At 43.8% G+C, this 15,347-nt stretch overlaps 1 protein-coding gene across 1 annotated transcript in view; it reads right to left on the bottom strand.

The window, feature by feature from the left end:
• GABBR2 (gamma-aminobutyric acid type B receptor subunit 2) overlaps positions 1-15,347 on the bottom strand; it is a 1,152,522-nt gene that overhangs the window by 44,217 nt on the left and 1,092,958 nt on the right. Inside the window, exon 18 of the mRNA XM_075314883.1 lies at positions 2,560-2,677. Within this exon, the coding sequence (XP_075170998.1) occupies positions 2,560-2,677 (118 nt within the window). The remainder of the gene's footprint in view (positions 1-2,559; positions 2,678-15,347) is intronic.

The raw sequence follows: 15,347 nt of genomic DNA, 5'->3' as shown, positions 1-15,347 counted from the left end.
TTTTCACTCTTTTTTTCATTGCAGCCATTTGTTAAAGTCAAAAAAGTTCATTTTTATTTCTCATTAATGTACACTCTGCACCCCTTCTTCACAGAAAAAACCAGAAATGTAGAAATTTTTGCAAATTGATTAAACAAGAAAAACTGAAATATCACATGGTCATAAGTATTCATACCCTTTGCTCAGTATTGATTAGAAGTCCCCTTTTGAGCTAGTACAGCCATGAGTCTTCTTGGGAATGATGCAACAAGTTTTTCACACCTGGATTTGGGGATCCTCTGCCATTCTTCCTTGCAGATCCTCTCCAGTTCCATCAGGTTGGATGATGAATGTTAGTGAACAGCCATGAAATAGATCACTCTGCTTGTAATGACTCTATATAATATATGTGTTGCCGCTTTGTATTGAATTACTGAAATAAATTAACTTTTCGGTGATATTCTAATTTATTGAGATGCACATATAATATATATATATATATATATATATATATATATATATATATATATATACATATATATATATATACATATATATATATATATATATATATATATATATCTGTCAATGAGACTTCTGCATCTCTCGACAAGTATTTTGGCCACTCCTCAAGAGCAAACTGCTCCAATCGTCTCATGTTTGAAGGTTTCCTTTTCCAGACGGCATGTTTCAGCGCTTTCCATAGATGCTCAATAAGATTTAGGCCAGGGCTCATAGAAGGCCACTTCAGAATAGTCCAATGTTTTCCTCTTAGCCTCCTCTTATGTTGCAAGACCCATGACCTGCAACTGAGACCAAGCTTTCTGACACTGGGCAGCACATTTCTCTTTAGAATCCTTTGATAGTCTTGAGATTTCATTGTACCCTCAACAGATTCCAGACACCCTGTGCAAAATGCAGCAAAGCCCCAGAACATAACAGTAGGGACAGTGTTCTTTTCTTGATATGCTTCATTTTTCCGTCTGTCAACATAGAGCTGACGTGCCTTGCCAAAAAGTTCAATTTTTGTCTCATCTATCCATAGGACATTCTCCCAGAAGCTTTGGCTTGTCAACATGTAGTTTGGCAAATTCCAGTTTGGCTTTTTTATGGTTTTTTTTTTAACAATGGTGTCCTCCTTGGTCATCTCCCACAAAGTCTACTTTGGCTCAAACAATGACGGATGGTGTGATCTGACACTGCTGTTCCTTGAGCTTGAAGTTCACCTTTAATCTCTTTAGAAGTTTTTCTGGGCTCTTTTGTTACCATTCGTATTATTCGTCTCTTTGATTTGTCATCAATTTTCCTCCCGCGGCCATGTCCAGGGAGGTTGGCTACAGTCCCATGGATCTTACATTTCTGAATATTATGTGCAACTGTAGTCACAGGAACATCAAGCTGCTTAGAGATGGTCTGATAAACTTTACCTTTAATATGTTGTCTATAATTTTCTTTCTAATTTCCTGAGACAACTCTTTCCTTTGCTTTCTCTGGTCCATTTTGAGTGTGGCACACACCATGTCACCAAACAGCACAGATAGTATCTCTAGCCCTATATACAGGCCCACTGACTGATTATAAGATTGTAGACACCTATGATGCTAATTAGTGGACATACTTTGATTTAACATGTCCCGTTTGTCACATTATTTTCAGGGGCACCATCATTTCTGTCCAGGCCTGTTTCATAAGTTTTATTTTTCAAAAAAAATCTGTGGACGCATGGTTGAAAAGCAATGCCTGACTTACATTTGTTCATTTTCAAAGATTTTATGTTTAGTATTACTTTTGTCAGATTCAAGTTATTTCTGTGACCATTGTGGGTTTCTTTCATTAAATGAGGGGTACCAACAATTTTGACCATGTGTTTCTACAATAAAAAGTGCCCACAAGAAAAATAAAGACAACAAAAAACAATCTAACTATGACTTTTAACTTTGGCATAGACGGTGCTTCTGCTGAGCCTGCAGCTGCAGGAGGGACACGCACACTGTCAGGCACAGCCTGACTCCATACAGAAGAGGTAGCAGAACCTTTTTATTACACGCTATAAGCTTCTCATTGTTGTATGTGCAGTACTGAATGAGCACCATCAGACAGCTCAGAGTACAGCAATAATGCCTCCTGCTCCTGTCCCAGTGATCATAGGATTGCCAGGTAATAGTGGTAGGCCCAGCTGAGCATCGGTTGTTGTATTGTCCCAAAAAACTGTCGCTTATATGTCCACCTCAGTCCTAAGTGAAATCAGCAATAAAATAAATTATGCAATGTTAAAATGCCACCTAAAAGTGCTCCATGACCCAATGTTTCAAATAAATAAAATAAATAAATAAGCAAGTACATAAAGGAAAATAGAATAAAAATTAAGAGAATTAAAAACCCTCAACCAAGTTTTCTAGTTTCTAGTATTCGCTACTTCCAATAGGTGGCGCTGCGCTAGAGTTTGTCTCCTTCCTGGAGAGACAATTTGTAGTTTCTAGTATTGTATCAATACTAATGGAGAGGAGACAATATTAGTAAAAGCAAAGATTTTAAAAAAATGTTTAAAGTACAGAACAAGCAAGGTCCAATTGTACTTACTGCTCTGGCGAGTTAATGTCTTCTATAGTATCCTTGCTGGTTCTGCATGATTCTAAAGTGTTCCACTGCGGAGCCATGTTTTGATCATGGTGATTTTTTAAAACTGCTTTCTCATTATCTGTAAACAGGAAAAATAAGATTTACATTTCATTGGGATTTGGTGTCTTATTTGTATAAGACAATGCAATGCAAACTTAGTATGTAGGACCATAAAAACGTGAATACTTTGGTAAACCTATAGCATGTAAGGAATATATCTAAGTGCATGAGGCAGCAACACTACAGTTGTTTTTACTGATTTTACTTTATACCATCATCTTAAACATATTATGCAGCCATTAAAATGTGCTGGATAGTTACCATTGTGTTGTAGTGAGATTGCTAATAGATTGGGGTTCCATGATGCCATCCATAGACTGCAGTCATACGAATGAGCCAGAATTAACATATACACAGTATAAAGATCAACAATAGATACAAAACTTCATGTTTCTGAAATTGAATGCTGATATAATCCCACACACATCACTAACCAGCAGGTTTCAGTGTTTACTGTGCATAGGCAGAAAGCTGCCAATCAGCGGTGTGATTATGTAGAGGTCATGAATATGGAGGATTTCATGGCACAGGTTTACTAGTCCACTAGTGATAATCTACTACTGATAAATCAATGGTTTTATAAAAACTAATACATGCAACTCAGTAAATAACACATCGCCGGATTCAGGGTCTCTGCTCCCACCTTATGCTGCTCTGAGATTAGCTTGTAAACACTTGGTGAAAAATTCCCTTTAAAGGGAATCTTTCACCACTTTGACCTTTCTTACCTCTTAATATGGGCATACAGGTAATGGAATGCTGAAAATCGTCTTGCTTGTATGTCTCATAGCAGATGCCTTCTTGTTGAGAAATCATCTTTTATATCTTTATATTACTGAGTACTTCCAGGCTATGGGGCGTATGCTGCCTGGAAGATAGCCTTGCCTTCTTGCTTCATTAGCATCGTTTTCAGCGCCCAGTAGCATCTGCCTGTCAAGTGTAGTTCCTGTTCTGAAATGCCGCACCCTGCAGTAAGTGTCCCAACGTTAGCCTGAATTGTTTCCCATTCCGAAGGGCATTGGCTTCATTAACTGTCCTGCGCAGGCGCCAGGGAGTCGCTACTACTGGTACAATGATCCCCGGCACCTGGGGAAAGGTGCTCACCTTGCTTCCTTCAGATGATGCAACAATGCAGGCTAACATCAGGACATTTACTGCACAGGCGCAGAATTTAAGAGCAAGAACTACACATCACAGGCATACTGTGACACTTCTAGGTGGCGGAAATGATGCAAATGAAGCAAGGAGAAGGGCTGTCTTCTGAGCAACATACGTCCCATAGCCTGGAAGAACTCATTACCCTAAAGGTACAAAAGATGATTTCTCAATAAGAAGGCATCTGCTATAAGACACAAAGGTATGGATTTTTCAGCATCCTATTACCTGTATGCCCATATTAACAGTTTAGAAAGGTTAAAGTGGGGACCCATGAGAAGTGGAGGCAATCTGCAGTCTGAACAACGAAATTTCATTGCAAAATATATTATCTTTCCTCCAGTTTAATAACATCACCTAATTAAAAAAATATTTTATCTCCTTTGTTTCACAAGTTTAAGTACACCGTTATCACACACATTTTTCATCTCTGAATACGTTACATGTAATCTTACTCAGAGTAATAATGAGATTTATGCAGAACAGAATGTGCATGGAGAAATCAGGCTACAGTATGAGACCGTTTATTTCTATATATACCAAACATTTTTGTTTGCAAATTTATTAAAGGAAGTCTGTCACCCCCAAAATGTACATTAAACTATTTGTACAGTGATATAGGGGACTTAGCCCCTATAAAGTTCATACCAGCATTCTACATTTTATTGGTACAGTGCCTGAGAAAAGGACCTTTAAGGCCATGCTCACAGGTTGAGTATTTGGTGAGTTTTTACCTCAGTATTTGTACGTCAAAACCAGGAGTGGAACAATCAAAGGAAAAGTATAATAGAAACACGGCACCACTTCTGGATTTTTTACCCATCACTGGTTTTGGCTTACAATTACTGAGGTAAAAATACTCATCAAGTACTCAATATACGCGAGGGGCCTCATACAAATGCATATGGTGTGGATAAGATCCCAATGTACTGGTAAACCCTCTTAATTTGCATTTTGGGGACTTCCTCCACTTCTGATTAACAGCACTCACTGGTCTAGAGCAAGCATTGTCTGGACTTAGCTTGAATGTTTGTGTATGCACACTGACACTGCCAACTATGCGCATACAGTGTCAATAAGGGCATGCTCACAGGTAGCTGGGCAAATTCTCCTCCCTGGTTCCTCTCTCTCCGGCTGACACTCACTACACTGTGAAGTATACTGAGCGTGTGGCTTCAGAGTGGAGTCAGGGAGTAGAATGCGCTTGTCCACACTGGGTGATTGAGTGGCCTTAGGCAGTGTCAGTTTGCAAGCGTAGACCCCGGGGCTAAGATTAGGCAGTGTTTCTACTGGACAAATGTGTGCTGTCAATCAGGAGCAGGGGAAGTCCCCAAAATGCAAACTGAGGGAGCCTATGGAGCCCCCTCAATTACATTATAATTGAAATGTATTTTCTTATGAATAGTACCAACAAAATGTGCAGCACTGGTTTGCGTTCTAAGGAGGCTATCACCATACAGCTAGATGAATAAGTATTTTGAGGGTAACTTTACAATTTTTGTTTGTGATGCCATATTCTGAGAATCAAAATATTTTTATTTTTTCACCCATGCAGCTACTTACACATGCTAGCTAATACCAATTTTGGTAATAGATTGTCCAAGGACAAGGGTAAGCGCTTGATCCAAAAAACTCACTTAAAATTCTGCAGCTGGTTTAAAGGCAAAAAACCCCAAAAATTGCCTGGGTACAAACGAATAATGAATTGAGATTTTTCATAGGTAGAAAAAACTCACCAACCAGCGCTGAATAGTAAGATTAGTTAATAATTTATTAATAACAATATAAAGATAACAATGAATAATGAATTACTGCACAAGACAGGACACAAAAGACATAATAATAAATACGCAAACAAGAATAAATGTAATAGAAACTGTGTCCTCGTGGGGCCCCGGCCGGTGGCAACCACGAATATTACTAGGTACTAAAAGTCCGACTAAGGAAAAAAACTTCCTCAGGAATGATCAATAAAGGAATAATAATTGTTGCAAGGATTTCTTTCAAGGGGGTACCACATCCGTGCTAGCCCATATGTGAGGGCAAGGATTCCTTCTAGCGGGTACTTGTGCCCAGATGAATACTTCAAAGTTGATTAGATTGTACTAACATCCACGCTGCAAGTTTTCACGGTCCCTGATTGAGATTGAATATGCCGCGCTTCTACCAAGGAGTCTAACAGGCAGAGGGATCAGTGCACCGGGAACTCGTTACAAGTCCCAGTGTATATTACCTGACACCCGCGCTGGCAATGGGAGCTCCGTGAAGTATGGTCCTTGCGTGGGACAATTCTCTCTCCTAGTTGGAGAGGAGGGAGTAATGCCGGGTCGCAGTTTGCGAGAGTCTTTAGATCCAAAATACAGGATGCTAGTTGAAAGTTGCTGTAGCAGGATTGCACTGTCCTAGGACATGGATTCCTCCGTGCACCTACTTAGGCGTACACCTGCCAGTGGGCCGGTAAGGTCCGTAATCGGTAGAGACAAGAAGACAGTTACGTCCACTTCACAATATTAGACTAAGCTAGATCCGACGCGCGTTTCGGGGGCGTCACCAGTCCCCCTTCCTCAAGGATCATATGACATTTTGGCTACTCATTACTGCATTACATTAGGGAGCTGAGTTAACCAAATAACAGTTACATTAGTTTGATTTTTTTCCCCTCTATATGCCATTTACCATACAGGTTGATTAAACTCATATTTTGCTAATTTTGATAAAAAACAGTCTTTTAATGATATGATGACTATATATATATATATGTATATGTGTGTGTATATATATATATATATATATATATATATATATATATATATATATATATATACACAAGTTAAAAAAAAAGTTCAAACCCCGATGGAGCCACTACTTATGTCAGATGGAGTCATTTTGGCGCCTTTTTTACGGCACGTGTGGATGACCACAATTCTGTGCACGCCTAAAAGAACACCACCAGAACAGATGCTAAATGGAGACCAAAGTGGCTCTATATGCCTCATTATGGTAAGTGATTCCTGTCTGAATTGCATTTTTGTGGGATATATATAGAAACCCTGACATAAGTGCTTAGCATAGAACACAAAAATGTGATCCCAGCCTTATACTGAAAGTGATCAAAAAATGTAATGTATCACAAAATGTTATCAATAAAACCCCGAACTTATCCCGCACAAAGCCAGGCCCCAGTCAGGTCCATTATCTGTCATTGGAAATATATGGAGTCTCCATATTAGGCCCCCTTCACACATTAGTGATTTTGGTACATATGTTGCAGTTTTTATACGTACCAGAATCACAGACATACGCAGACCCATTAAAATCAATGAGTCTGCGCACACATCAGTAATTTCTCCCTGACGTGTTTCCGTGCGGCACAAACGCACGTCTGTGTGTTCCGCACGGAGACATGTCCGTTTTTCTCAGGCATTACTGATGTCCCATGGACCACACAGTGGTGTGATCCATGAAAGACATATCAGAAAAACATGTACATTTAAATTAAAAAGCTTTTTAAACTCAACCGTCTCCAGCGATGCTGTCTTCAGCCACTGCTGTCTCCTGCTTCCAGGCTGGCTAGTTATGCTCATGAATATGCACTGCACAGCTGACTCGGAAGTAACTGCAGTGGGGAGACAGCAGCGGGCGGACACAACATTTGCGGGAGCTATCAGCACCATGAACAGCAACGACATGGGCAGTTGAGTATAAGTGCCTGATCTCCGTGTATTATAATGGATAGCATACGGAGATCATATGTGTGCCAAAATCACAGCACGCAGAGGGACATATGCACACGGTAGCTCAGTGGTTAGCACTGCAGTCTTGCAGCGCTGGGGTCCTGAGTTCTAATCCCACCAAGGACACCATCTGCAAAGAGTTTGTATGTTCTCCCCGTGTTTGCGTAGGTTTCCTCCGAGTTCTCTGGTTCTTCCCACACTCCAAAAAAACATACTAATACGGAACTTAGATTGTGAGCCCCAATGGGACAGTGCTGCCATTGTTTGTAAAGCGCTGTAGAATTAATAGTGCTATATAAGTGAATAAATATCATTAATATAATTACCTTTATCATGTTAGTAAAAAACATGTGTATTTTCCACTGACGTGTGAAGGGGGGCCTTACTGGTAGGACCAAGGCTCTGGAGAAGCAACATGTGTCCACCCCTCAAATTAAATCCAGTGAAATCTCCTCAAATTAAATCCAGTGAAATCTGCCTTTCCAAATATAGTGTGTCTTAACCGCAGTAAACGACAATATGTTTGGCGTTACTGTAGCAGGGAGAGCTAACAATAACAATTTACAGGATGCATGTCTCCAGAACTGACCCATGAGCTGGAAACAATGTCTGGGTACTAAACAGGCAATTCTCCAGAAAAAAATATGGTGTGGATGTTAGAAAGTAAAAACATCTGTGGGGCCAAAATTGTCTCTGCAGCTGTAAAGAAAATAATTGAGGTGCAATTTTAAAACGGAGTCACTTTGGGGGGTTTTCTGCTGTTTTGGCATCTTAGTGATGGGAGAATCCCCCGAGCCTCGCCCGAACGTTTTGTAAAGTTCGAGTTTGGGTTCTGAGATAATGCGAACCTGCATCTAAACACCAAACTTGGACTTGGACTTTACAGTTATATGATGGGGTGGGGGGGGGGGGGCTGTAAAATAAAGAATATAGTTAATAATAAACATTGTCATTATAATTACAGGTCCCGCAATGCATCCTGCAGACTCTGTCTCCCGGCCGCTTGTGCTTCCACGTCCGATCATTGTTGTGCCCCTGGGTAACCACCACTGACTTACAGGACCTTCCATGATGTCATAGCCATGTGACCAAAACAAGAAAGCCTGCGGAGACACCATCACATGTTTCTCAACGCTGGCAGGAAATTAGCCAGGTCTTTCACCGGGAAGGAACAACTACGGGAAGGGCAGTCTCCAGTCAAGTAGACCACCTATGCCAAACATGGTATCCATCCATAGACAGTTGTTTCGGGGTATTTGCCCCTCATCAGTGTGGAGTAAAAAACTGGCTAGTGGGAGCAATGCCAATTAGAGAAACATGTGATGGTGTCTCCACAGGCTTTCTTATTTTGAATATTTCCCAGGGGGCATTGCTCTAGAATCACTGCATTGAGAAACACATGATGGTGTCTCCGCGGTGTTGGATGTTGATCTCCCTAAGGTCAACCATCCTTGCTTATGTAGTCTTGTACTAGGCATTGCTCCCAATATCCAGTTTCCTACTCCACACTGATGAGGGGCAAATACCTTGAAACAGCTGTCTGTGGATGGATACCATGTTTGGCATAGGTGGTCTCCTTGACTATAGACTGCCTTTCCCGTGGTTGTTCCTTCCCGGTGAAAGACCTGGCTAGTTTCCTGCCAGCGTTGAGAAACATGTGATGGTGTCTCCGCAGGCTTTCTTGTTTTGAATATTTCCCAGGGGGCATTGCTCTAGAATCACTGCGTTGAGAAACACGTGTTGGTGTCTCCGCGGTGTTGGATGTTGATCTCCCTAAGGTCAACCATCCTTGCTTATGTAGTCTTCTACTAGGCATTGCTCCCACTAGCCAGTTTCCTACTCCACACTGATGAGGGGGAAATACCTTGAAACAGCTGTCTGTGGATCGATACCATGTTTGGCATAGGTGGTCTCCTTGACTAGAGACTACCTTTCCTGTGGTTGTTCCTTCCCGGTGAAAGACCTGGCTAGTTTCCTGCCAGCGTTGAGAAACATGTGATGGTGTCTCCGCAGGCTTTCTTGTTTTGAATATTTGCCAGGGGGCATTGCTCTAGAATCACTGCATTGAGAAACACGTGATGGTGTCTCCGCGGTGTTGGATGTTGATCTCCATAAGGTCAACCATCCTTGCTTATATAGCCATGTGACCAGTCTGGTGTGAATGTTGTACAGACATTAGGTTCTGTAACCCACAAGGTAACAACATTGATACAAGTCTAGTTACATGGCTATTACGATATGGAAGGTCCTGTAAGTCAAATGTAGCAGAGCTGAAGATGATCGCCCACCTTTGGACTGCGTCAGTGTTTTTTTTTTTGCAATAAAGATGGAGTCCTAAATGTCTTCTGTTTTATTCCTAATGAAATATTTCATCTCTGTGTTGTTGTGTTATTTTACTGTTAAAATAACAGTCACAGATGCTGTCACAGAGTGGGCGTCTGTGATTAGATGCTGGAGTAACCTGAAACCGGCCCATACATTCTAGCATCTAGAATGTATGGGCAGATTCCAAGTTACTCTAACAGCCAATCATAGACACCCATTCTGCTTGACAGCATCTGTGATTGGCTGTTGGGTCCCTTACACATATAGTAGTGTAAAAATAAATAAAAAAATAAAAAAAAATTATGTAGCGTTCCGCAATATTTTTGATTCTCAGCGCAGATAAAGCGGATGGCTATGGGCTGCCACTCACTCCCATCTGCCTCGATTTACCTTGGCTGGCAATCAAAATACAGGAATCCCATTAATTTTTTTTTATTATTTAAAAAAATAATAATAAAAAAAAATGCGTGAGCTTCCGCTGTAATTTGATTGCTAGTCAGGTAAAGCCAGGCAGCTGAAGGCTGGGATTCTTAGCGTGGTAAGGCCCAAGCGTTCTGGGCTCCCACGCTAAAAACTGCAGCCCGCAGCCACCCCTGTAAATGGCACATTGTTTCTTAGCGCCATTTGCAGGTGCTTTACACGAATCACCCAGCGGCCCTGATGGTGGTGGCACGCTGCGTAATGAAGGGGTTAATACCAGCTTTGTATTCTCAGCTGGTACTAAGCCCGAAATTCATGGTGTCACACCAAATTAGACATGGCCACCATGAATTTCTAGTAAACAGTAAAAAAAACAACACATAGATATTTTTTTATTGGAAATAAAACAAAAAAAATGTAGAGACTCTATCTTGATTATAAAAAAATCCTTAGTCCGACTTAGTCCACAGGTAGAGCAATGTCAGCTCTGCTTCATCGCTCTGTATAGGCAAGTGTCTCTACAGAGCGAGAAGCAGGGAGAGTAATGTCAGCTCTGCTTCGTCACCCTGTACAGACAAGTGTCTCAACAGAGTGAGAAGTAAGTAGAGCAATGTCAGATTTGTTTCATCACTCTGTACAGACAAGCGTCTCTACAGAGAAAAAAGCAGGCTGACACTGAGGGTGTGATTCGACTTGCGTATTACTCGTGTGAGTCTTGCATTGCATCACCCGCAAATACACGCAGCCGACCCGCTCCTGTCGGGAGAGTGTGCACTGTACCGGATGATGCGATGCGAGACTCGCACAGTGACAGTCAAAGTTCAATCGAGTCCATGGATCATGGACTCGGGTGAACCCTGATGTCACTGCGAACACGACTGAAAACATCCGAAGACTGCTGAGTGATGAGAAGTGCAGTGAATACCCCTGGAAGTTAACAGGACCTTCCATGACATCATAGCCATGTGACCAGTCTGTAAGCCAATGTCTGTACAACATTCACACCAGACTGCTCACATGACTATGACGTCATGGAAGGTCCTTTAGTCAGTGGTGGTTACCTGGGTGCACAGCAATGATCGGCATGGAAGGAGAAGCGGCCGGGACCTGTAAGCATCATCATAATGTTTTTTAATAATGTGCTTTTTTTTACAGCCCTGGAGCTGAACTGGACCCAAACTGTAACATGAGCTTCCCAGGAAAGCTTGTGTTCGGGATCGTGTGCATGAACACTATGTGTTTGGTACGGAACCCAAACTTTACAGTTCGGGTTCACCTATCACTAGTTATATTCTCATGTTCCAAAGTTATGAAATGCAAGTGAGGCACCTCTGGGTTCAAAATACTCACTACGCTGCTAGATGAATTCCTTAAGCAGAGAAGTTTCCAACATGGGGTCATTTGAGTGGTTTTCTGTTAATGTGTCAGCTCTGGGACTTGGCAAATTGAGTCTGCAATCTATTCAAATGGATTCGGTGTTCTATATATTATAACATCGGAATGATTACAAAATTAGGCTGACATAAAAGTAGACATATGTGAAATGTTATTTATTAACTATTTTGTGTGGATTGACTATCTGGCTTAAGGACATAAGCATTGAAAATTGCAGTTATTTTTATAAAAAAAAACCCTAAAACTAATTTACCTAAATTTACTGGTAACTTTACTTTAGCTGCTTCGTCAACAGAGCGGCATTTTCTTTTCTGCTCCGCTCTGTTAACAGGGAAGGACTGCCAACATCATGCTGACTGATAGCTGGCTCCCCAGTGCCTAACTTGTTGAGGTGTCTGGCAATTAGCATTATGTCAGCAGTCGCAACCTGTCAACAGGGCAGAGCAGATGAGAAATTACAGTTTTGTTGACGTGATGTCAGCAGTCAGATGAATCGCCGGCAGGAGTGATGATCTGTGACTACTCAGTGCCAGTGAAGAACTGCGTTGGGAAAAACAGGCAAGTAGGTAGCAACTACCTGCCTGTTAGTGTTTAGGCCCCCCTTCTTCTTTTTTTTTTTTTACAAAGTCCTGGATATATCTTTTAAAACTAGTTCTGTTTCTAAGGGGGTATATTGATATGATTGCACACCTAAGAATCTGGATTATTAGAAGTTTTATAAATATCATGTCCTCGCTAGTTGTCTCTATTGTAAATTAAGCAAACAGAGATGTTTTCATAAGTGACCCCATTGTTAACTTTCTTACTGTCCACAAATTGAAAAGCTTTTCCAGTGCTAGGACATTATAATCTCTCCTTGGGATAGGTGTCACATAGGTGGGGATTCAGATACCATCATCTTTGGCAGAATCCAGATGACAACAGTGTATGGAGTGGAACATTTCAGTTCCATGTACTTTTTAGTGGCCGCTGATGGCTACTGCAGATCAGCAGCCACTACACAGTCTGCTAGACCTGAAGTGTACTGCTCCATACACTGTATACATCAGGCCTCTACCAAGGCTGGAAATAACTGATCATTGGGAGTGTTAGGTGTTGTTGGACCCCAACTATCCAAAAATGATGATTTATGCTAAAGATATGTCATCAATATCATAGTACTGGAAAAACTTTATCCTTAAGTTCCACGCTTCAATTGGTTCAGTTATATAATTGTAACGGGGTGCCAGGGGTGCCTCCGGCCTGGTAGTCGTGGCCCTTGCTATCAGGCTTACCCCTGGTTCCACCGTCACTATGGGGACAGGAGATGACTTGGTGGGGCAGAGTGTGGTGGTGTTGCAGATGTTATCCGGCGCAAAAACACTCTTCAGGCAGGGTTCGATGCAATGAACAAACATTTTTTTATTCTTCACAAAAGTCCCAAACAAAGCAATAAAGGTGATGATACGCTTTCTTAGCTGGGGGAAGCCTGACCTTGCGTCCCCTCCAGTGGGGATGTGCCTGACTACTCCACTTCGCCCGGCTCCCACTTCTGGCTACCCACAGCCCGGACCCACACCGGACTGCTTCACACTATGAGGTTCCGCCCGCTCCTTTTCTCACCGGCTTCCCTGATTTCCAGCTCCCACACTCTGCCCCGGCTCTGCTGCTCCGCTCCTGTCCCCGAGACGACTGCTCCCTTGATCTAATCTTTCCCTCACACCCTTGCTCTCTCCTCCCCTTGTCTCTGCCGGCTCCTCCTCCCCACTGTGGTGACAGCCGTCCCACCCGGCCACTAGGGGGACCCTAACACAATACACATGTACATACAAATAAAACATTTTTATTAATAACATTTCCGGGTTAACTATGTTCCCTTTTGCAGGGGTCTGCTCACCCACTGCATACCTCCCCTCTTAAAACCCGAGCCTCCCGGCACGGCTCTTACTTAAAACACACAGAAGCACGTAAAGTCTGCAATACCGTCCACAATAGGCGCAGCACCCACACAGAGAGCACCAGTCCCGCGCCCGGCGGTTTCTGCAGCGCTCCCGGTCTTTCTTTCAACTAGCGCCCGGAGGCTCAACAGCGCTCCCGGTCTTAGATGGGCGCCCGGAGGCTTGGCAACAGCGCTCCCGGTCTTAGATGGGGCGACTGCCCGTACAAACACACAGAAGGGGCAACGGCCCGTAAAACTTTAAAAGAACTTCTGCCGGCTAAACGGCGCCGGACTTAAACAACAGATCAGCAGTGGTGACTTACTCTGGGGGTCAGGCCCTCTTCCATTCCCTGGACGGCCACCAGTGTGCCCAGTTCTCCTCCTCTGGACGGCCACCAGTGTGCACAGCTCTCCTCCTCTGGACGGCCACCAGTGTGCGCAGCTCTCCTCCTCTGGACGGCCACCAGTGTGCCCAGTTCTCCTCCTCTGGACGGCCACCAGTGTGCCCAGTTCTCCTCCTCTGGTTGAGCCTGGATATAGGCCCCCAGAGATTGTCCCGGCTGGCGGCGGATTCGCCTGAAAGACACAGGGGCGAAAGGCGGCTCCACCGGCACAGCTGCTGCAGCTCCTCTTGGGGGTGATGGCGTCTCTGCCCGAGATGGCGGTGGTGTCGACGCTGAGACTGGGAAGAGTGGAGGCGGGTCTTCGTTTCCCGCTCTTAAACGGACCCCACCCCCAGCCTCACGCATCATCTTGACTCCTCCGCTGAGGTACTTCTTTTTCTTCTTCTTCCATGCCCTGGAGCTGGCGCCTCCCCTCTTTGGGCGGAGTACTCCATGCTTTCTCTTCGGCACCGGCCAGCCCCAGGCTCTTCTTTCGGCGCCAATTTTCCGCGCCTTTTCTTCCTCACAGATAACGGCCTCCTTGCCGCCATCTTGTACCCGGTCCAACGCTACGGGTACTAGGTTCTCTTCCCACCACGGGACTGGAAATCCTGTATCACGGTCCGGATCCTGTGCTTCAGGCACGACCCGATCTCCAGCCTCCTGGGTCCCCGGCAGGGGACTCGGATCCTGCCGACTACGCCACATGTAACGGGGTGCCAGGGGTGCCTCCGGCCTGGTAGTCGTGGCCCTTGCTATCAGGCTTACCCCTGGTTCCACCGTCACTATGGGGACAGGAGATGACTTGGTGGGGCAGAGTGTGGTGGTGTTGCAGATGTTATCCGGCGCAAAAACACTCTTCAGGCAGGGTTCGATGCAATGAACAAACATTCTTTTATTCTTCACAAAAGTCCCAAACAAAGCAATAAAGGTGATGATACGCTTTCTTAGCTGGGGGAAGCCTGACCTTGCGTCCCCTCCAGTGGGGATGTGCCTGACTACTCCACTTCGCCCGGCTCCCACTTCTGGCTACCCACAGCCCGGACCCACACCGGACTGCTTCACACTATGAGGTTCCGCCCGCTCCTTTTCTCACCGGCTTCCCTGATTTCCAGCTCCCACACTCTGCCCCGGCTCTGCTGCTCCGCTCCTGTCCCCGAGACGACTGCTCCCTTGATCTAATCTTTCCCTCACACCCTTGCTCTCTCCTCCCCTTGTCTCTGCCGGCTCCTCCTCCCCACTGTGGTGACAGCCGTCCCACCCGGCCACTAGGGGGACCCTAACACAATACACATGTACATACAAATAAAACATTTTTATTAATAACATTTCCGGGTTAACTATGTTCCCTTTTGCAGG

The sequence above is a fragment of the Anomaloglossus baeobatrachus genome, chromosome 6 (genome assembly GCF_048569485.1).
Source record: "Anomaloglossus baeobatrachus isolate aAnoBae1 chromosome 6, aAnoBae1.hap1, whole genome shotgun sequence".
NCBI lineage: Eukaryota > Metazoa > Chordata > Amphibia > Anura > Aromobatidae > Anomaloglossus > Anomaloglossus baeobatrachus.
Note: the sequence above shows the minus strand (reverse complement) of the source record. Positions and strands in the feature narration are given on the sequence as shown.